The 23,323-nt window shown below is 41.4% G+C and overlaps 1 protein-coding gene across 6 annotated transcripts in view; it reads right to left on the bottom strand.

Annotated features, from left to right (window-relative positions):
• prkg1b (protein kinase cGMP-dependent 1b) overlaps nt 1-23,323 on the bottom strand; it is a 164,515-nt gene that overhangs the window by 14,604 nt on the left and 126,588 nt on the right. For all 6 annotated transcript variants that reach the window (XM_031804930.1, XM_020460655.2, XM_031804929.1 and 3 more), the window contains 2 exons: nt 17,978-18,043; nt 3,832-3,906 (listed from right to left, as the gene is read on the bottom strand). In XM_031804930.1, the coding sequence (XP_031660790.1) occupies nt 3,832-3,906; nt 17,978-18,043 (141 nt within the window). The remainder of the gene's footprint in view (nt 1-3,831; nt 3,907-17,977; nt 18,044-23,323) is intronic.

Raw genomic sequence — 23,323 nt, 5'->3', positions numbered from 1 at the left:
CTACTGTAGATGTCAATGTTACCAAGACAGCATAATACATCATTGAGAACTACACTTATTTAACATGGGAAGCGCTTGCTACCACGACTGCAAATTGTAACTCCAGACCCCAAAAGGAGGAAATTAAAGATTTCCTCTCCTGTTGTTTCCTTCAGATAAGGCTTTATTTTTAGGCGTTTTTGCGTGCTCCTCATAAATCAGAAAACCTAAAATAGAGTTTGTTTTCCCAGAAACAACACAAAGCCCATTTTAACAACTACAGGTCTCTTAGTAACTAATGAACGTCAGTAGACCCCATGGACACAAATAGAGTCTGGTCTCTATCCTTGAAAAGTCAATCATACACAAGTGGAAACCACAAGATCAACGCACAAAGCTTATTGTGAGTTCTGTATATTTCATTGACCCAACCGAACCGTGAATTACATGCTCTCTATACTCCAGCCCATTGATATGCAAGAGGACTGATGAAGGCATGAGAGGCCTGTCTGTCTCTATTGTGAATACATTGTGCATCAAGATGCACACAAAGGTAAAAGTGACTGTTGTTACTATACCATGACAACAACAGTTGCTAGTGATAGAGGGATCACAAAAGGATATTGACGGGTAAGCACATTGATATATCTCCTTAGTTACTAGTCTATGGACTGTTTCATTGTCAATAAAAATATATCTCAATTCAAGAGTTGTCCATGTGTGACTGTGAACAGGCTCAAACATCAATGAAGCATTTCCTGTAGTAAGGATCACTAAACATTAGAGGGGGCTCTTGCAACATTTTCAAATGACAGTAGAAAGGCAATACAGAGAGTGCTTTAGCCTACAATACAAATTAATTGTACATTCATAATGAATCCTGTTGTGATGTTATGCAGAAGATGGCAGAGGAATAAGGCATGTGATACAATACACTAGGATCTACAGTACATCCACATTACAGATTTAGTCAAACACACACACACACACACACACACACACACACACACACACACACACACACACACACACACACACACACACACACACACACACACACACAGACCCCTGGAGATGGAGGGCATGACACATACAGATGTCGAATCACAATTTGACCCGATTCGTCGCCGTAGGAAAATAATCCTGCAGGAGGATTTGAATATCTGAATAAAAATGTTGAATCACCACCAGGGGGCAGCTGGAAGCGGTGTTAGTGTACAATGCACACCGTACCTAAACACAGCACAAAATAAACTTCCCTTTTTCAAGACCCTGTCTTTCAAAGATAATTCAATAAAAAATAATAATAACTTCACAGATCTTCATTGCAGAGGGTTTAAACACTGTTTCCCATGCTTGTTCAACGAACCATAAACCAATGAACATGCACCTGTGGAACGGTCGTTAAGACACTAACAGCAATTAAGGTCACAGTTAGGACACTAAAAGAGCCCTTTCTACTGACTCTGAAAAACACCAAAAGAAAGATGGCTAGGGTCCCTGCTCATATGCGTGAACGTGCCTTAGGCATGCTGTAAGGAGGCATGAGGACTGCAGATGTGGCCAGGGTAATAAATTGCAATGTCCGTACTGTTGAACACTTTTTTGGTTACTACATGATTCCATATGTGTTAATTCATAGTTTTGATGTCTTCTCTATTATTCTATGTATGTAGAAAATAGTAAAAATAATGAAAAACCCTTGAATGAGTAGGTGTGTCCAAGCTTTTGACTGGTACTGTACTTCAGCAGCAAAAACCAGACAGTGGAATGTTTACAAACTCCATTATGCGAATAATATGTGACCCGATTCAGGAAACTAGGCGTATGTCGCAAGTCATTATCTTTATTAAAATGCATTTTTTTACAGAAATGCCTTCTCAAACATTTGAACTTTCATGTGCCTTAATAGCAAATGTGTATGCCATCTGTAAATACGAATAAAATGGTTAAATTGCGAGCCTTGGTTAAGCCACAGAAAAAGTGAGCAACCTTCCCACTAGCCATGATTGGCTGAGATAATGAGTGGGCTGGACATGCCGAGGGAGGAGTTCAGATTGGTCTGCCATATAGATGGCTTCTGTCTATTTGAGCTTGTCAGTCTGTGTTGGTAATCCTGATGAATGTGGCTTTAAAACAATGTATTGTGCTGTGGAGCTGCATAAGTGCTGCTCTCCACTTTCTGGAGGATCAAGTTTTGAAATCAGAGGAATTAGAGTATTATAGCTAAAGAGATTACATCTTCAAATTAAGGGCAACCGTGGTATGACATTCCTGACAGGGAGAAACATCCATCATGCATGATGATGTATACAGGTAAGATAGTCCATATCTACATTTTCAGATATTACCCATTTCTAATTTTGATAGAAAGTGGTTTAATTTCAAGCTAAAGTGTACTATTAGCTAGCTAGCTAAAGTTAGCTGGCTGGCTCCCTAACTGAGATTATTATATGTTTACCAGAGCCATTTGCTTTTCTAGTTAGAGCCTAATGTTAGCTAGCTAACATTGAACCTGGTTGGTTAGCTACCAGCACTGTGGCATTGTTGGCACCGTTCATTGTTGTTTAACTAACTAACGTTAGCTGGCTGGCTCGTTAGCTAACGTTACGTGACGTGTGCACAACAACCGTTGAATATGGCCAGTGTCAGTAAACGGCTGCAAAAAAGCGTAATGAAATTGTTGCCAGCAGAGCTGGTTAGGCTGTTTTCATGTTATCCAGAGGTAAACAAATCATCGGCCAGAGCGTCAAGTGTGCGCTCCGAGAGCAAAACAGGGTGGGGCTAAATCTTAAGAGGGTGTGAATGATGCTGAATGGTGTAGACAAATAAGAGCTCTTCATTAGATACCGAATCATTCAAAGGCCATTTTCTCGAAAGTGAGTTTATAAGTTGATCAACTTTCAAAGCATAATTACTTTCCCATTGTTCCTCAAATGCAGTGTATGATATACCATTTTGTAGCTCTTAGTCTATACCTTTTTCCAATGTAAAAAACACAATTACAAATGTTGTTACATAAGACTGAATCCAGGTGGTGAGTCACATATGTGCTGGTACAAGGATCAGTTTTCAAGATCAGTATGTATTATGATCCTACTTACTAACAAGCTACGAGGTGTTTTATTCCACAATTGTAAATATGTTCTAAGGTCAGTGAAATACAAACCAATGTGTATTTTCGAATTAAATATGTAAGCTAAAGAAGAATAACTAAAACTGAATTACTATTATCAGATGGATTATTCACATTCCTCATATTCCCACCAATCAGTAAATCATGAAAGCATTCTAAACCCCAGAGCTCAGTAATTGTAGTGGGGACTAGGGTAGGATTCAATATGTAACAAAGCCATTGGGTTGGATAAAGTTTCTCTTTCCTGAAAGCCGGTGCAGCTGAGATCAAATGAGCAGATCAAATGAGACACTAATTAATTTTATGCATAGACTAAAACCTCATCAAGCAGAACATATCCACAACAATCAAGAAAAAAACAGGTTTTGCAATGGCTAGTGGTGTTCAGCGTTAATGAGGGGTGTAGTGTGTGTGTGTGTGGAGGAAAGCAGGGGTAGTTTGGTACTACTGTAATGACGTGTGTTTGAAACATTTGTGTGTGTGTGTGTGTGTGTGCGTGTGCGCGTGTGTGTGTGTGTGCATTCATGTACTTTGAGAGAGGTGTAAGGAGTGTTTAGAGCAATTGAGGTGTGTGCACGCATGCGTGCATGTGTGTGCACGACTACATGTGTGATGCATACATCAATACAAAGGAGTGATATAGTTCATAATGAAATTCAGTTATGAATTTGAGTTGTACAGTACTTTATAAAGAGTATAAAGAGTAAGATACTTACTTGGCTTTGGCCCCTGCATCCTCATAGCCTTTGTTTGAGACATCTTCCAGGCCCCCAATCAAGTGTTTAAATGAGCTGCGAGAGATCAGAGTAACACTAATCATTAACTTGCTCAATACCTTGAACACCAGGTCACATATGCTGTTATTGTCACAGATCCGCATTGAGTTCAGTATTGTTAATGCACGGAACATAGGGGGGGCAGCAAATCACCTAAAACAACTGTCACAAAAATCTATCTAGGAAAAGTGCCTTGAGAAGAGTGAGTTAACATTAACACGATGATGTTGAGACAATGTTTAAGAATCAGTGAACATCATTCAGCCTTGTGCTGTGAGACCAGTGCAAATCAAGAGCATTACGTTAGGGTGGCTTCCATTTCGGTTTCAAATTAATCACACCATACGTTCAGTTGAAAATGTAAAAGAAAATACTAAGTATTACGACTGAGAAGATACTGTTCTTGAATGGTGCTTACCCTCCCCATCAGCTAAAGTGTTGATTATAATCTGAGAAAAGACTCTACAGACTAGATTGTTATTATTATGAGACTATGGATCGAGTCTAAGACGGCGCTTCAATGGATAGCAGCCGTCTTACGGACTCCTGACCAATTCTGCTATTTTATGTAATTTTTATCGCTCATCTTAACGTTTTTTTTTGTACATAATGTCTCTGCCATAATTTCCTATGACCAAAAATAGCGTCTGGACATCAGAACACTAACTTCGATATGGACGTAATTTTGTACTTCAACAAGTCGGCAGCTATGGACTTTCTGCATACTCTGGGCCAGGCCCTAATCCCCAGGACACGAAAGAGGAAGCGGCAGCGAAAGAGATGCAGGCGAACCAGCATCCTGACCAGAGTACATTAGCGAGCAAATCGACTGCCATTTCCCTCTGCTCTGTTGGTGAACATGCAATCCCTTGAGAACAAATTGCATGAGCTCCATTTCTAGTCTATCCTATCGATCCGACACTCCCAAAAAATCCAATGTTTCTCAGTCGTGGCTGAACAAAAACATACATCTTTCTGTTTTTTTTCTATGCATTGTCAAGACCCGGAACGGTAGACTCGGGTAGGACGAAGGGAAGAGTGGCGTGTCTCTAATGTTAAGGAACTCTTGAGATCTTGCTCGCCTGAGGTAGAGTACCTCATGATAAGCTGCAGACCACACTATTTACCAACAGTTTTCATCTACATTTCTCATAGCTGTCTATTTACCACCACAAACCGATGCTGGCACTAATACCTCACTCAACAAGTTGTATAGGGCCATAAGAAAATAAACATTCAGAGGTGGCATTTCTGGTGGCCAAATATATTTTTTATGAGCATGTCACCTGTGCAACTAGAAGCAACGTGCACAGAAATGCATTGAAAGCCCTCCCTCGCCCTTTCTTTGACAAATCAGACCATAACTCTATCTTCCTGCTTCCTGCTTACAAGCAAAAACTCATACTGGAAGTACAAGCTCAATAAGGAAGTGGTCCAATGAAGCAGATGCTAAGCTACAGGATTGTTTCGGTCATACAGACTGGAATATGTTCCGGGACTCATCCAATAACATTGAGGAGTTTACCACATAATTCAATGGCTTCAGTAGCCTTTTTCTGCAGTCAATGACCAAAAGTGCCCTCTTTGGCTTCATGGGTGGAATGTTATTAATATTTTTCATAATTTCATAATTTATAAAGATTTTTTTTTTTTACGAAAATCCGGTGTTTCTATGTTAAAAAGTTTGGTTATATTTCAATCTTCTGTGATGTATAGAAAGTGTACTATTGAGATGCAAACTCAAAATATTATACATTTTAACTCTATATCTGACATGGTACAGATGTCTTACTTTTTTAAGCCCATAACCATGTGTGTGAGTTGTATACCTTTGTTTCAAAGTAGATTTGTTAAAGACTACCAATTACATGCAGCATCCGCACTGAGCTAATGGCTAAAGCTGCCTATTTGAAGGAGTGGGACACTAATCCAGACACTTATAAGAAATCCCGCTATGACCTCTGACAAGCCATCAAACAGGCAAAGCAGGACTAAGATCAGGACTAAGATCAAATCCTACTACACCGTTTCTTATGCTCGATGGATGTGACAGGGCTTATAAACTATCACGGATTACAAAGGGAAACCCAACTGCGAGCTGCCCAGCCACGAGAGCCAAGCAGACAAGCTAAATGCCTTCCACGCACACTTCGAGGCAAGGAACACTGAACCATGCATGAGAACCCCAGCAGTTCCAGACAACTGTATGATTTCGATCTCTGTAAACAGGTCAACATTCCCAAGGCCGAGGGGCCAGACGGAATACCAGGACGCGTACTCTGAGCATGCGCTGACAAACTGACAAGTGTCTGCAATTACATTTTCAATCAATCCCTGACATGGTCTGTAATAACGACTTGTTTCAAACAGACCACCAAAGTCCCTGGGCCCAAGATGGCAGGTAACCTGCCTAAATGCTTTGAAAGGCTGGTCATGGCTCACATTAATTAGATTATCGGATACCCTCGACCGACTCCAATTTGCTTACCACCCCAACAGATCCACAGATGACACAATCTCTACTGCACTCCACACTGCCTTCACCCACCCGGACAAAAGGAATACCTATGTAAGAATGCTGTTCATTGACTACAGCTCAGCATTCAACACCATAGTCCCCTCCAAGCTAATTTCCAAGCTCAGGACCATTGGGACTGAACAGCTCCCTCTGCAACTGTATCGTGGACTTCCTGATGTTCCCGCCCGCAGGCAGTGATGGTAGAAAAAAACACATCCGCCACACTGGCCATCAATAGGGGGGCCACTTAGGGGTTTGTGCTTAGTCCCCTACTGTACTCCCTGTTCACCCACAACTTTGTGGCTGTGCAGGACTCCAACACCATCATCAAGTTTGCTGACAACACAGCAGTGGTAGGTCTGATCACTGACAACGATGAGGTAGCCTATAGGGAGGCAGTGGTGGAAAAAGTACCCAATTGTCATACTTGAGCAAAAGTATAGATACCTTTAATAGAAAGTTACTCAAGTAAAAGTGAAAGTCACCCAGTAAAATATCACATGAGTAAAATACTAAAATGATTTTGCTCTAAATATACATGCAAGTAAAAGTATGAATAATTAAAATTTCCTTATATTAAGTAAAGTAGACGGCACAATTTTATTGTTTATAAAATTAACAGATAACCAGGGGCACACACAAACATCATGTACAAAAGATACATTTGTGTTTAGTGAGTCCGCCAGATCAGAGGCTGCAGGGATGACGACGTGTTCTCTTGATAAATCTGTGAATTGGACCATTTTCCTGTCCTGCTAAGCATTCAAAATACAGCGAGTACTTTTGGGTGTCAGGTAAAATGTATGGAGTAAAAAGTACATTATTTTCTTTAGGAATGTAGTGACATAAAAGTAAAAGCTGTCAAAAACATAAATAGTAAAAGAAAGTATAGATACCCCCAAAACCTACTTAAGTTGTATTTTAAAGCATTTTAACTTAAGTACTTTACACCACTGTAGGTAGGTTAGAGACCTGTCCCTCAACATCAACAAGACGAAAGAGCTGATTGTGGATTACAGGAAATGGAGGGGCGAGCACACCCCCATCCACATCGATGGGACTGTAGTGGAACGGGTCGATTGCTTCAAGTTCTTCTGTGTTTCCATCACTAAGGAATTAACATGGCCCACACACACACCCAGTTGTGTGTGTGGGCCAAACCATAAGACTGCTAAACAAGCTAATCAAATGGCTAGCCGGACTACCTGCATTTTGCTTTTTTTTTACTAAGTCTCTTTCACTGACTCTATGCACACACACAGGACTCATACTTACACTGACACGGCGACACGTAAAGTAGCAGTCAAAAGTTTGGATAGACTACTGGGGTTTGTTTTTGTTAAACCATTTTTTACATTGTAGAATAATACTGGACACATCAAAACTACGAAATAACACATATGGAATCATATAGTAACCAAAAAGTGTAATATTTGAGATTCTTCAAAGTAGCCACCCTTTGCCTTGATGACAGCTTGGCATACTGTTGTCATTCTCTCAACCAGCTTCATGAGGTAGTCACCTGGAATGCATTTCAATTAACAGGTGTGCCTTCTTTTTTTGGGGGGGGGATTTTACCCCTTTTTCTCCACAATTTCATGGTATCCAATTGTTGTAGTAGCTACTATCTTGTCTCATCGCTACAACTCCCGTACGGGCTCGGGAGAGACGAAGGTTGAAAGTCATGCGTCCACCGATACACAACCCAACCAGCCGTACTGCTTCTTAACACAGCGCGCATCCAACGCGATGAGACAAGGACATCCCTACCGACCAAGCCCTCCCTAACCCGGACGACGCTAGGCCAATTGTGCGTCGCCCCACAGACCTCCCGGTCGCGGCCAGTTGCGACAGAGCCTGGGCGCGAACCCAGGGACTCTGATGGCACAGCTGGCGCTGCAGTACAGCGCCCTTAACCACTGCGCCACCCGGGAGGCCACAGGTGTGCCTTCTTAAAAGTTAATTGTGGGAATTCTTTCCTTCTTAATGTGTTTGAGCCAATCAGTTGTGTTGTGACAAGGTAGGGGTGGTGTACAGAAGATAGCCCTATTTGGTAAAAGACCAAGTCCATATTATGGCAAGAACAGCTCAAATAAGCAAAGAGAAACGACAGCCCATCATTACTTTAAGACATGAAGGTCAGTCAATCCGTAACTTGAAAGTTTCTTCAAGTCATGTCGCAAAAAAAATCAAGCGCTGTGATGAAACTGGCTCTCATGAGGCCCGCCACAGGAAAGGAAAACCCAGAGTTACCTCTGCTGCAGAGGACAAGTTCATTAGAATTACCAGCCTCAGCAATTGCAGCCCAAATAAATGTTCATGTGACATACACATCTCAACATCAATTGTTCAGAGGAGACTACGTGAATCAGGCCTTCATGGTCAAATTGCTGCAAAGAAACCACTACTAAATGACACCAATAAGAAGAAGAGACTGAGTTGGGCCAAGAAACACGAGCAATGGACATTAGACCGGTGGAAATCTGTCCTTTGGTCTGATGAGTCCAAGTTTTTGATTTTTGGTTCCAACCGCCGAGTCTTTGTGAGACGCAGAGTAGGTGAACGGATGATCTCCGCATGTGTGGTTCCCACCATGAAGCATGGAGGAGGAGATATGATGGTGTGGGGGTGCTTTGCTGGTGACACTGTCTATGATTTATTTAGAATTCAAGGCACACTTAACTAGCATGGCTACCACAGCATTTTGCAGCAATACGTCATCCCATCTGGTTTGCCTTTCGTGGGACCTATCGTTTGTTTTTCAACAGGACAAAGACCCGAAACACACCTCAAGGCTGTGTGAGGGCTCTTTGACCAAGAAGGAGAGTGATGGAGTGCTGCATCAGATGACCTGGCCTCCACAATCACCCGACCTCAACCAAATTGAGATGGTTTTGGATGAGTTGGACCGCAGAGTGAAGGAAAAGCAGCCAGCAAGTGGTCCGCATACAGTATGTGGGAACTCCCTCAAGACTTTTGGAAAAGTATTCCTCATGTGTCACGCCTTGGTCATTGTATTTTCGTTATATATTTGGTCAGGCCAGGGTGTGACAGGGGTTTATGTTATTGTATTTCGTATTGGGGTTTGTAGTATTTGGGATCGCGGCTGATTAGGGGTGTTGTATAGGCTTGGCTGCCTGAGGCGGTTCTCAATCAGAGTCAGGTGATTCACGTTGTCTCTGATTGGGAACCGTATTTAGGTAGCCTGAGTTCGCTTTGTATTTCGTGGGTGATTGTTCCTGTCTCTGTGTAGTTTCACCAGATAGGCTGTAGTTAGGTTTCACGTTCCGTTTGTTGTTTTGTATTTAATAGTTATTTCATGTATCGTCATTTTTCTCATTAAAATATCATGATTAACCACCACGCTGCATTTCGGTCCGACTCTCCTTCAACAAACGAAGAAAGCCGTTACATCATGAAGCTGGTTGAGAGAATGCCAAGAGTGTGCAAAGCTGTCATCAAGGCAACGCGTGGCTACTTTGAGGAATCTCAAATATAAAATATATTTGGATTTGTTTAACTATTTTTTTGGTTACTACATGATTCCATATGTGTTATATCATAGTTTTGATGTCTTCACTGTTATTCTACAATATAGATTGTTAAAATAGTAAAAATAAAGAAAAACTCTTGAATGAGAAGCTGTGTCAAAAGTTTGACTGGTACTGTACGTACACCCACATAACATGCGCACACATGCATACAGTATTGACGCCACACACACACACACACACACACACACACACACACACACACACACACACACACACACACACACACACACACACACACACACACACACACACACACACACACACACGCACACGCACACACACTGCTGCTACAGCTGTCTATTATATATCCTGTTGCCTAGTCACTTTACCCCTACCTATATTTAGATAGATACCTCAATTACCTTGAGCTAATGCACATCGACTCGGTACTGGTACACCCTGTTATATTTCTTCAAAATCAATGTTTAAAAAATCTTAAATTGTACTCGGTCACATGCTTTGTAAACAACAGGTGTAGACTAACAGTGAAATGCTTACTTACGGGCCCTTCCCAACAATGCAGAGAGAAAGAAAATGGAGAAATAATAGAAAAGTCAAACACGTAATAATAAACACAATGAGTAACGATAACTTGACTATATACACAGGGTACCAGTACCGGGTCCATGTGCAGGTGTACGAGGTCATTGAGATAGATATGTCCATACAGTATAACTAGGAATAAAGTGACAGAAAACAAACAGTAGCAGTAGCATATGTGATGAGACAAAACAAGTCAGTATAAAAAGGGTCAATGCAGATAATCCGGTGCAGATAGTACTGGTTATTGTTATTTGTTATTCACTGTGTATTTATTCCTCGTGTCACTACTTCTATTATTCTACTTTTAAAAAAATATACATCATCTTTGCATTGTTGAAAAAGGACCAGTAAGTAAGAGTTTCACTCTCAGTCTACATCTGTTGTTTACGAAGCACGTGACAAATAATATATGATTTTTGGTTGATTTTATTCTATGCAATCGAGAATCTCTACTGCACTCCACACTGCCTTCACCCACCCGGACAAAAGGAATACCTATGTAAGAATGCTGTTCATTGACTACAGCTCAGCATTCAACACCATAGTCCCCTCCAAGCTAATTTCCAAGCTCAGGACCATTGGGACTGAACAGCTCCCTCTGCAACTGTATCGTGGACTTCCTGATGTTCCCGCCCGCAGGCAGTGATGGTAGAAAAAAACACATCCGCCACACTGGCCATCAATAGGGGGGCCACTTAGGGGTTTGTGCTTAGTCCCCTACTGTACTCCCTGTTCACCCACAACTTTGTGGCTGTGCAGGACTCCAACACCATCATCAAGTTTGCTGACAACACAGCAGTGGTAGGTCTGATCACTGACAACGATGAGGTAGCCTATAGGGAGGCAGTGGTGGAAAAAGTACCCAATTGTCATACTTGAGCAAAAGTATAGATACCTTTAATAGAAAGTTACTCAAGTAAAAGTGAAAGTCACCCAGTAAAATATCACATGAGTAAAATACTAAAATGATTTTGCTCTAAATATACATGCAAGTAAAAGTATGAATAATTAAAATTTCCTTATATTAAGTAAAGTAGACGGCACAATTTTATTGTTTATAAAATTAACAGATAACCAGGGGCACACACAAACATCATGTACAAAAGATACATTTGTGTTTAGTGAGTCCGCCAGATCAGAGGCTGCAGGGATGACGATGTGTTCTCTTGATAAATCTGTGAATTGGACCATTTTCCTGTCCTGCTAAGCATTCAAAATACAGCGAGTACTTTTGGGTGTCAGGTAAAATGTATGGAGTAAAAAGTACATTATTTTCTTTAGGAATGTAGTGACATAAAAGTAAAAGCTGTCAAAAACATAAATAGTAAAAGAAAGTATAGATACCCCCAAAACCTACTTAAGTTGTATTTTAAAGCATTTTAACTTAAGTACTTTACACCACTGTAGGTAGGTTAGAGACCTGTCCCTCAACATCAACAAGACGAAAGAGCTGATTGTGGATTACAGGAAATGGAGGGGCGAGCACACCCCCATCCACATCGATGGGACTGTAGTGGAACGGGTCGATTGCTTCAAGTTCTTCTGTGTTTCCATCACTAAGGAATTAACATGGCCCACACACACACCCAGTTGTGTGTGTGGGCCAAACCATAAGACTGCTAAACAAGCTAATCAAATGGCTAGCCGGACTACCTGCATTTTGCTTTTTTTTTACTAAGTCTCTTTCACTGACTCTATGCACACACACAGGACTCATACTTACACTGACACGGCGACACGTAAAGTAGCAGTCAAAAGTTTGGATAGACTACTGGGGTTTGTTTTTGTTAAACCATTTTTTACATTGTAGAATAATACTGGACACATCAAAACTACGAAATAACACATATGGAATCATATAGTAACCAAAAAGTGTAATATTTGAGATTCTTCAAAGTAGCCACCCTTTGCCTTGATGACAGCTTGGCATACTGTTGTCATTCTCTCAACCAGCTTCATGAGGTAGTCACCTGGAATGCATTTCAATTAACAGGTGTGCCTTCTTTTTTTGGGGGGGGGATTTTACCCCTTTTTCTCCACAATTTCATGGTATCCAATTGTTGTAGTAGCTACTATCTTGTCTCATCGCTACAACTCCCGTACGGGCTCGGGAGAGACGAAGGTTGAAAGTCATGCGTCCACCGATACACAACCCAACCAGCCGTACTGCTTCTTAACACAGCGCGCATCCAACGCGATGAGACAAGGACATCCCTACCGACCAAGCCCTCCCTAACCCGGACGACGCTAGGCCAATTGTGCGTCGCCCCACAGACCTCCCGGTCGCGGCCAGTTGCGACAGAGCCTGGGCGCGAACCCAGGGACTCTGATGGCACAGCTGGCGCTGCAGTACAGCGCCCTTAACCACTGCGCCACCCGGGAGGCCACAGGTGTGCCTTCTTAAAAGTTAATTGTGGGAATTCTTTCCTTCTTAATGTGTTTGAGCCAATCAGTTGTGTTGTGACAAGGTAGGGGTGGTGTACAGAAGATAGCCCTATTTGGTAAAAGACCAAGTCCATATTATGGCAAGAACAGCTCAAATAAGCAAAGAGAAACGACAGCCCATCATTACTTTAAGACATGAAGGTCAGTCAATCCGTAACTTGAAAGTTTCTTCAAGTCATGTCGCAAAAAAAATCAAGCGCTGTGATGAAACTGGCTCTCATGAGGCCCGCCACAGGAAAGGAAAACCCAGAGTTACCTCTGCTGCAGAGGACAAGTTCATTAGAATTACCAGCCTCAGCAATTGCAGCCCAAATAAATGTTCATGTGACATACACATCTCAACATCAATTGTTCAGAGGAGACTACGTGAATCAGGCCTTCATGGTCAAATTGCTGCAAAGAAACCACTACTAAATGACACCAATAAGAAGAAGAGACTGAGTTGGGCCAAGAAACACGAGCAATGGACATTAGACCGGTGGAAATCTGTCCTTTGGTCTGATGAGTCCAAGTTTTTGATTTTTGGTTCCAACCGCCGAGTCTTTGTGAGACGCAGAGTAGGTGAACGGATGATCTCCGCATGTGTGGTTCCCACCATGAAGCATGGAGGAGGAGATATGATGGTGTGGGGGTGCTTTGCTGGTGACACTGTCTATGATTTATTTAGAATTCAAGGCACACTTAACTAGCATGGCTACCACAGCATTTTGCAGCAATACGTCATCCCATCTGGTTTGCCTTTCGTGGGACCTATCGTTTGTTTTTCAACAGGACAAAGACCCGAAACACACCTCAAGGCTGTGTGAGGGCTCTTTGACCAAGAAGGAGAGTGATGGAGTGCTGCATCAGATGACCTGGCCTCCACAATCACCCGACCTCAACCAAATTGAGATGGTTTTGGATGAGTTGGACCGCAGAGTGAAGGAAAAGCAGCCAGCAAGTGGTCCGCATACAGTATGTGGGAACTCCCTCAAGACTTTTGGAAAAGTATTCCTCATGTGTCACGCCTTGGTCATTGTATTTTCGTTATATATTTGGTCAGGCCAGGGTGTGACAGGGGTTTATGTTATTGTATTTCGTATTGGGGTTTGTAGTATTTGGGATCGCGGCTGATTAGGGGTGTTGTATAGGCTTGGCTGCCTGAGGCGGTTCTCAATCAGAGTCAGGTGATTCACGTTGTCTCTGATTGGGAACCGTATTTAGGTAGCCTGAGTTCGCTTTGTATTTCGTGGGTGATTGTTCCTGTCTCTGTGTAGTTTCACCAGATAGGCTGTAGTTAGGTTTCACGTTCCGTTTGTTGTTTTGTATTTAATAGTTATTTCATGTATCGTCATTTTTCTCATTAAAATATCATGATTAACCACCACGCTGCATTTCGGTCCGACTCTCCTTCAACAAACGAAGAAAGCCGTTACATCATGAAGCTGGTTGAGAGAATGCCAAGAGTGTGCAAAGCTGTCATCAAGGCAACGCGTGGCTACTTTGAGGAATCTCAAATATAAAATATATTTGGATTTGTTTAACTATTTTTTTGGTTACTACATGATTCCATATGTGTTATATCATAGTTTTGATGTCTTCACTGTTATTCTACAATATAGATTGTTAAAATAGTAAAAATAAAGAAAAACTCTTGAATGAGAAGCTGTGTCAAAAGTTTGACTGGTACTGTACGTACACCCACATAACATGCGCACACATGCATACAGTATTGACGCCACACACACACACACACACACACACACACACACACACACACACACACGCACACGCACACACACTGCTGCTACAGCTGTCTATTATATATCCTGTTGCCTAGTCACTTTACCCCTACCTATATTTAGATAGATACCTCAATTACCTTGAGCTAATGCACATCGACTCGGTACTGGTACACCCTGTTATATTTCTTCAAAATCAATGTTTAAAAAATCTTAAATTGTACTCGGTCACATGCTTTGTAAACAACAGGTGTAGACTAACAGTGAAATGCTTACTTACGGGCCCTTCCCAACAATGCAGAGAGAAAGAAAATGGAGAAATAATAGAAAAGTCAAACACGTAATAATAAACACAATGAGTAACGATAACTTGACTATATACACAGGGTACCAGTACCGGGTCCATGTGCAGGTGTACGAGGTCATTGAGATAGATATGTCCATACAGTATAACTAGGAATAAAGTGACAGAAAACAAACAGTAGCAGTAGCATATGTGATGAGACAAAACAAGTCAGTATAAAAAGGGTCAATGCAGATAATCCGGTGCAGATAGTACTGGTTATTGTTATTTGTTATTCACTGTGTATTTATTCCTCGTGTCACTACTTCTATTATTCTACTTAAAAAAATATATACATCATCTTTGCATTGTTGAAAAAGGACCAGTAAGTAAGAGTTTCACTCTCAGTCTACATCTGTTGTTTACGAAGCACGTGACAAATAATATATGATTTTTGGTTGATTTTATTCTATGCAATCGAGAATTCATTTTGATGAAAGCATTTTGATGAAACCTCTCACACGGATGAGATGCATAGGAGGAGAGCAGACGTGCTTGTCTTAGATTGATTGAGGAAATGCATTAGAACAATCAACAGATCTGACTGTCCAAAACTAGATTGAATTGACGTTTCATTTCTTTTCTTTACGAAATCAAGAACATATGTCCGCTGGCATGCTTTGAACATTCAAAAGACAATCCTAAATGTACTGTCACGCACAAGATATGATGGATGTTAGCTGTTCTGGAGAATAAATATTGTCATCAATGATACTGTCAAGATTAACCAGGCAGACGGGTTGTCTGCAATCACATTTGTTTCCCTGACAAGGTATGGTAAATCATTGTCTTTTTAGAGATGCAATCTTCTATTGTTTATTTGAGTTTGTACATAAACCGTAAGCTCTAAAAACACTATTGACTTACAATTTAGTATGGAGTTGGCAATTTTAAAGTAATGACACATTACTGTCAAAATGTGATAATAGAATACATTTAAACATGATAAAAATAGAAACGACTGACAGATAAACCCTGATATCATAGCTGAGACTTTCTCTTATCTCTTATAGACGAAAAACAAGCTAAAGAAGTATACAAATGTCTGGTTATGTAAAAAATTACCAGATTATGATGGAGCGTCATCAAAATTGATCATTTTTCCCATTTAGCATATTCAGGTTTTTGTCATTAAGGGTCCTTCTGTGCTGTTTTTAGCCATCTGTTTCAAAGCGCCTGAAACCATTAGAGGGGCTAAGAGGGGTCAGATTACCACCCTGCATTTCAGTGAGAGGGGGCAGGTTGGAGGAGCGGCCATTTAAATGTGACACATCTGAGCTCTGTCTGTGGAGAGTTGCTTCTGGGTCATTTTCTCCCAGCAGGCAACAATGCTGAAAAGCGCCTGTCTGGGCCCTCGGGCACTGAGAGGCAGCCTCATGTTCCAGAGCAGAATAGAATGTGCACAGAATGTGCCCCCAATCACTACACATATAGATCGGTATACTGTATACCTCAGGAGTTATTTCCGAGGTTTATAAGTCTGCTCTCACCGGGGTTAGATTCAGGTGTCAGACTGGTACAGCTCTTTACAAGGATCTTTGATTGATCGTTTCACACAATCAACATTATGTACGGTAAGTGGTAGAGAATAACCGACGTCCAGTGAGGTTAGCCAAGAACTGTCACAACCTCCTGACAGTCGTGACCTCATTATGTGTCTAGGCGGAAGGAATTTATTATCATTTCATGACTGGAAAAACAAATATGACCCACGATAGCCAATGGCAGCGCATTTTGAAGTGTGAACTGCGTTGCTCTAACTATAGAGTTCACACCCACTTAAAGTTGCATTCTTAGTGTGCCTCTCCTACAAAAGCCCATATATAAGTTGTCCACTTGCACTGGATAAGGCCGACTTGCCATAATAAATGTGTTTGATATTAGTAATGCAGAAGAGATAAAAAAAGTTTATAGCCTAGACTTATCGTAAAGTTTATAGACTACGCCAGATAGCTATATGTAGCAGCCCGAGCAAATCCAACTCCTAAACTACACTACTAACAGACGCCACTGTGAAGAGCCAGACAGAGGAGTAAAAAAAGTAGGCTAGTTTCATTAAGCCTGATATACAGTATGTTCCTCCATTAGCACATCTGAGGAGACTGAATCAACTCAGTTGACTCTCCCTGACCACCCTGTCCAAGTGTATGTTTGGTACCAGGTCGGCATCTCTATATAGTGCACTACCCTATGGGCACTGGTCAAAAGTAGTGCACTATATAGGGAATCGGGTGCTATTTCAGACAACCTCCCAGAATCCCAATCCACAACAGTGGTCATGTCATTACATGCACGACAACGGCATGATGGCGGAGGGAGCACAGCGTGGCAGCCAAAACAAGCCCTCTTTAACAGACTCAGCCATAAAGCTTTCAGGCGGCCAACATGATCAAATGAATGGTGGATCTCCCGCAGAGAGCGAATAGAAAATGTTCCTCTCTTGCCTCCAGCGTTTGTGTGCTGCGTTCGCCTTTTTTTAGCCCTGCCTCTGGTTCTGACAGAGACACACAGAGACCCAGACCCACACAGCGCTCATGAGGTCTATGGGGAGTGGAAGAGAACAGGCTTTCTACCATGCAGTGCACAGTGCTCTATCCCCAGTCCCACTGTTTTACCATGCTGCTTGTCATTCAAAACAGGAACTATTCTCTATGTTCTTTGTATGGTGTTATGTCATGATATAGTTGTAAAAACGTTTGAAATGTGGGGAAGATATTTGTTTTTGGATTCAGAATAAATTGCATAATACTGATGAGTGATGAATGATCTATTATCAATGATATGGATCAACACAACAAACCTTTGTTAAAACATACCAATCCTATAATAGTCATGCTACTGTGATGTGGTTCATGCTCTGCACTACAATTGCTTTTTTTTATGGCAGTAAAAGGTTAATCAACTTACAACAAACTGCACACATTTAAAAGTAAACCTTTAGACGACACAGGGTAATACTCACTCTCTGTCAATGACCAGGCAGGTGACGGCATCAGCAGCAATGACATTAGCCGTCCTGATGTCCTCTCTGTGGGGACACAAATTGAAAACAAATCAGTCAAACACATCCCCCAAAGAAACTAATGTAGGACACTAAACGTACGTTTTAATATATACGCCATTTAGCAGACGCCTTTATCCAAAGCAACCTACAATCATCCATGCATATATATTACATACACTACCAGTCAAAAGTTTGGGGTCATTAAGAAAAGTCCTTGTTTTTGAAAGAAAAGCAGATTTTTTTTGTCTGTTAAAATAACATCAAATTGATCAGAAATACAGTGTAGACATTGTTAATGTTGTAAATGACTATTGAAGCTGGAAACCACAGATTTTTAATGGAATATCTATATAGGCGTACAGAGGCCCATTATCAGCAACCATCACTCCTGTGTTCCAATTGCACGTTGTTAACTAATCCAAATTTATAATTTTAAAAGGCTAATTGATCATAGAAATCCCCTTTGCAATTATGTTAGCAAAACTGAAAACTGTTGTCCTGATTAAAAAAGCAATAAAACTGGCCTTCTTTAGACTTGTTGAGCAGAAACAAAGAACTTTCTTCCGAAACTCATCAATCTATTCTCATTCTTAGAAATTAAGGCTATTCCATGCGATAAATTGCCAAGAAACTGAAGATCTCGTACAACGCTGAGAACTACTCCCTTCACAGCACAGCGCAAACTGGCTCTAACCAGAATAGAAAGAGGAGTGGGAGGCCCAATTGCACAATGTCACATTCTGATTTAATTAACTTTTCCATCACACAATCCTTTCTAACACAGAAACAAATCAAGAATAAGAGATGATAGTAACAACCATACTCTCTACAGCTGTCTACATCATCATCAAATCCCCGTCACTGCAACCTGAAGAAGTGTCTTCCAAATCACTTGAATCTGCAAACGACTCTGAATCAGTGGTTTCCATAATGACCTGCGATCATTCTGTGAAAACGTCCACACACACACTCTCTCTCTCACTAATGCACGGCGTTAGTGGCTTTGTAGAGACAAAGAGAACAATGGGACCACTTCCCTAGACTATTAGATCAAGTTCCCATTAGTAGATTCATGTAACGTATATCACAGCAATGAATGGTGGATGACCAGATGATTTCATCATGAAATAAAATAGCACAACAGTAGCCGGTCACCTTGATAGTAATGCCATACAGTATACTGCATCTCTATGTGTTACAGGCATCCCTGTAAATGACATGAATTCAGTATGATTGTGTAACAGCAGTATCTACAATGCATTATGGAATAAACTGTCCTCCATGTGTCGTAGGTTACTCAGACACCCCATCCGATACCCCATCTTCCATGAAATCAGCTGCCTGCCCTGAGCTGTCCAGTCCAGGCTGTCTCCATGGGCCATGCCAGTGAGACCAGGTGTGTGCTTTTAGAGTAGAGGGGATGGGCATCATCTAATTTGACAGAACTATCTGGTGACAGGAGGAGCAAGTGTGAGGGGAGAGGGACGGGTAGATGAATACGATAGGAAATCTATCCATCCAGCCCAACTATTACATTTGAGCCCCCTAATAGACAGACCAGGGAAAACAGCTGTGATTTTCACCCCTGCTCATGGATGAAGCAACAGTTCCCTGGATATCACAAGAACACCTGGGGATTCTGAAGATGCAGGCTGAGCTGTCCATTTCACACGGATATGTCACTTACAGCAATACAGCATTAATTCCAGTTGCTACTATTGGACCACCCAACTAGCCGTATACTTTCATTTCAGTGTTTTGTTACACAGCTGACACGTGTAAGCAGATATCTCCCGTTGAGGGAGCAGGATGCCATTCTTCAAGCCAATTAGCACATATTATGGCAGGGAGATGGAAACATCTACGGCAGACTATGGACCTGCTATATCACTAGATATCTCCCAGTAAAATGAAAGGAGAGCTTTCTAGACATGCCACTCTTCAAACCAATTGCCACATATCATGGCAGGGACAGATAAACATGGAAGGTAGCCACACTGGGACTGTTATCGCACCACATATACTGCATCAAATAACTACTATATATATGAGAGAGAGAGAGAGAGAGAGAGAGAGAGAGAGAGAGAGAGAGAGAGAGAGAGAGAGAGAGAGAGAGAGAGAGAGAGAGAGAGAGAGAGATGGAATGAATATTGAGCCAGGCACAGCATCAGTAGACCATGCCTCCATCAATGCCAATCACAACCAGTGAGAGAGCAGCTTGGAGAAAAGGTTATGGTTGTCAGTCTCAATGGAAACGTGTGCACAGTACAAAGACTTGGGGGAAATAAAATGCCATAGGCATTTAACACCTCGGTTTATCACAAACCAGCCAAGATCATCCATGTGTGGCTCTGTTGGTATAGCATGGTGCTTGCAATGCCAGGGTTGTGGGTTCAATTCCCATGAGGGACGAGTGTGAAAAAAATGTATGCAGTTGCTCTGGATAAGAGTGTCTGCTATATTACTGAAATGTAGATTAGGAGAGATGGCAGACTTCTGGGGGGGGCTTTGTTAAGCAGCAGAGAGCTGCCTAACCCTGGTGACATTTACAGCTCGGCAGCTAAAAGGCTCTTATAATGAATTGAGCACTGCTTGGTGTACAACATCTTTGGGCAAAGTTCAGGCATGTGTGCGTACCCATGTATGGCTGAGAGAGAGAAAGAAAGATGTTTGTGGGTGTGTGTGTCGCGAGAGAGAACGGTATTTACGTGACAATTATTCCTGAGTCCTGACATCTCCCTAATAGCCAATAATTAGCCTTAATGTGAGGGAACAAGGTGTTTTGTGTTGGGCAGATATGAAAGTGCACTTAGCATACAGCCTCCTTCACATCAAAGCCAGTAAGCCACTCAAACCTTTTTAACCACAAGGACTATTGTGCTGTCCTGTCTGTAGTCAATTCTTCACGGCTCCATCATCTCCTCCCCCAAAACCATGCTAACAGGGCTAGCATGCAAATATCGCTTGGGTAAACAGCGGCACCAACTTTTTTTTAAAGCCGTGATTGATTTGCTTGACATAGTAATGGAGAAGATGTGTATTTATTAGGGACCCCTTTACGAGTTTCATTATTTTATTGTCTACATTATTCAGTAGAACAACATGAAACTGTTTACACCTTCGGGTCTCATCTTTATCACCCTTTAGTTGGACTTTTTATCATTCATGTTTTATTCATTACGGAGAAAACAACAGGAGCGTGCTAATTAGGACAGAGGAGAGGGGGACAGATCACACAGAGAGAGAGAGAGAGAGAGAGAGGCAGATGAGGAACACACATTTTGGAGATGTGGCGCCGTTCAAAGTCTAACTAATACACCGCCATAGCTTGTTAAAGCCTAGCTCTTCATGGTTGTGACACCGGTGAGCATCAAAGCAGAGTATAACAAGATCCCTCTTCCTTTGTTTGCTGTGGAAAACAGAAGCAAGAATTTGAATGCTATTAACTCAGGAGAGGAAACTCCAGTGAGATGCAAGACATCTATTGCGTTTCCAATTATATGAACAATATTTCAATGATGAGTCGAGCAACAAAACAAATCTAGCTTTTAAAAAAATATATTTTGCTGTTTTTTGCTGTTTATTATCCATGATCTATTTATTTTTAACCTTTATTTAACTAGGCAAGTCAGTTAAGAACAAATTCTTATTTTCAATGACGGCCTAGGAACAGTGGGTTAACTGCCTGTTCAGGGGCAGTACCTTGTCAGCTCAGGGGTTTGAACTTGCAACATTCCGGTTACTAGTCCAACGCTCTAACCACTAGGCTACCCTGATTCATAAAAAATAAAAATAAATCCTTTATGAGATTCATTATTTTATTACCCACATTATTCAGTAGAACAATAAGAAACTGTTACACCTCCGGGTCTTATCTTTATCACCTATTAGTTTAACTTGTTTTTTTTCTTCGTGTTTTATTCATTATGAAAAACAACAGGATGTGTACCATTGATATACAGTACCACTGTACCACCACCATACAGTTTACAGTGCCTTCAGAAAGTATTCACACCCCTTGACTTTTTCCACATTTTATTGTGTCACAGCTTGAATTTAAAATGGATTGAATTGAGATGTTGCGTCATTGGCCTATACACAATACCCCTTAATGTTAGTGGAACTGTTTACCATTTTTATTTATTTATTATAAATTAGTAAAAAATGAAAGCTGAAATGGCTTGAGTCAATAAGTATTCAACCCCTTTGTTATGGCAAGCCTAAATAAGTTCAGAAGTAAAAATGTGCTTAACAAGTCACATAATAAGTTGCATGGACTAACTTTGTGGGCAGTAATAGTGTTTAACATGATTTTTGAATGACAACCTCATCTCTGTACCTCCCATTTACAATGCAATCGGAAAGTATACAGACCCCTTGACTTTTTCCACATTTTACAGCCTATTTTCAGGTCTCTCCCGAGATGTTCGATCTGGTTCAAGTCCAGGCTCTGGCTGGGCCACTCAAGGACATACAGAGACTTGTCCCGGAGCCACTCCTTCATTGTCTTGGCTTTGGGTCGTTCTCATCAAGGATCTCCCTGTACTTTGCCCCGTTCATCTTTCCCTCGATCCTGACTAGTCTCGCAGTCCCTGCCGCTGAAAAACATCCCCACAGCATGATTCTGCCACCACCATGCTTCACCGTAGGGATGGTGCCAGGTTTCCTCCAGACGTGACGCTAGGTATTCAAGCCAAAGAGTGGCCTAGTTACAGTTTTGACTTAAATCGGCTTGAAATCTATGGCAAGACTGGAAAATGGCTGTCTAGCAACAACCAACTTGATAGAGCTTGAAGAATTAAAAAAATTATAATGTGGAAATATTGTACAATGCAGGTGTGCAAAGCTCTTAGAGACTTACATAGCTGTAATCGCTGACAAAGTTGATTTTAACATGTATTGACTAAGTGGTGTGAATACTTGTGTAAATGAGATATTTCTGTATTTCATTCTCAATACATTTGCAAAAATGTCTAAAAACACGAGAGAACACCAGGAGGCACTGTCACTCTCAATCATAGCCTGACACTGTCACCTTTCTCTCCTCTCTCGTCTCCTCTAATTTGAGCTGGGAGCAGGTCACTGTGCCACAAAGCCACTGTGCCGATCTCTGACTGCCTCCAGTCAGCCAATCAGAACAGCCCCTAGACTCACTACTGACTTTGCCCTGACTACCTCTCTCCCAATGGGCTACGCGACTCCAAGAATCAAAACGCTCCGTCAGTGGTCATAGCCTCCTCTAAACCCATCATATAGCTTAATCCCTGATGTATTTCATTATTGAATTTGGCCAGTTGAGAACAA

Source organism: Oncorhynchus kisutch, linkage group LG25 (assembly GCF_002021735.2).
Source record: "Oncorhynchus kisutch isolate 150728-3 linkage group LG25, Okis_V2, whole genome shotgun sequence".
In the NCBI taxonomy this organism is placed as follows: domain Eukaryota; kingdom Metazoa; phylum Chordata; class Actinopteri; order Salmoniformes; family Salmonidae; genus Oncorhynchus; species Oncorhynchus kisutch.
Note: the sequence above shows the minus strand (reverse complement) of the source record. Positions and strands in the feature narration are given on the sequence as shown.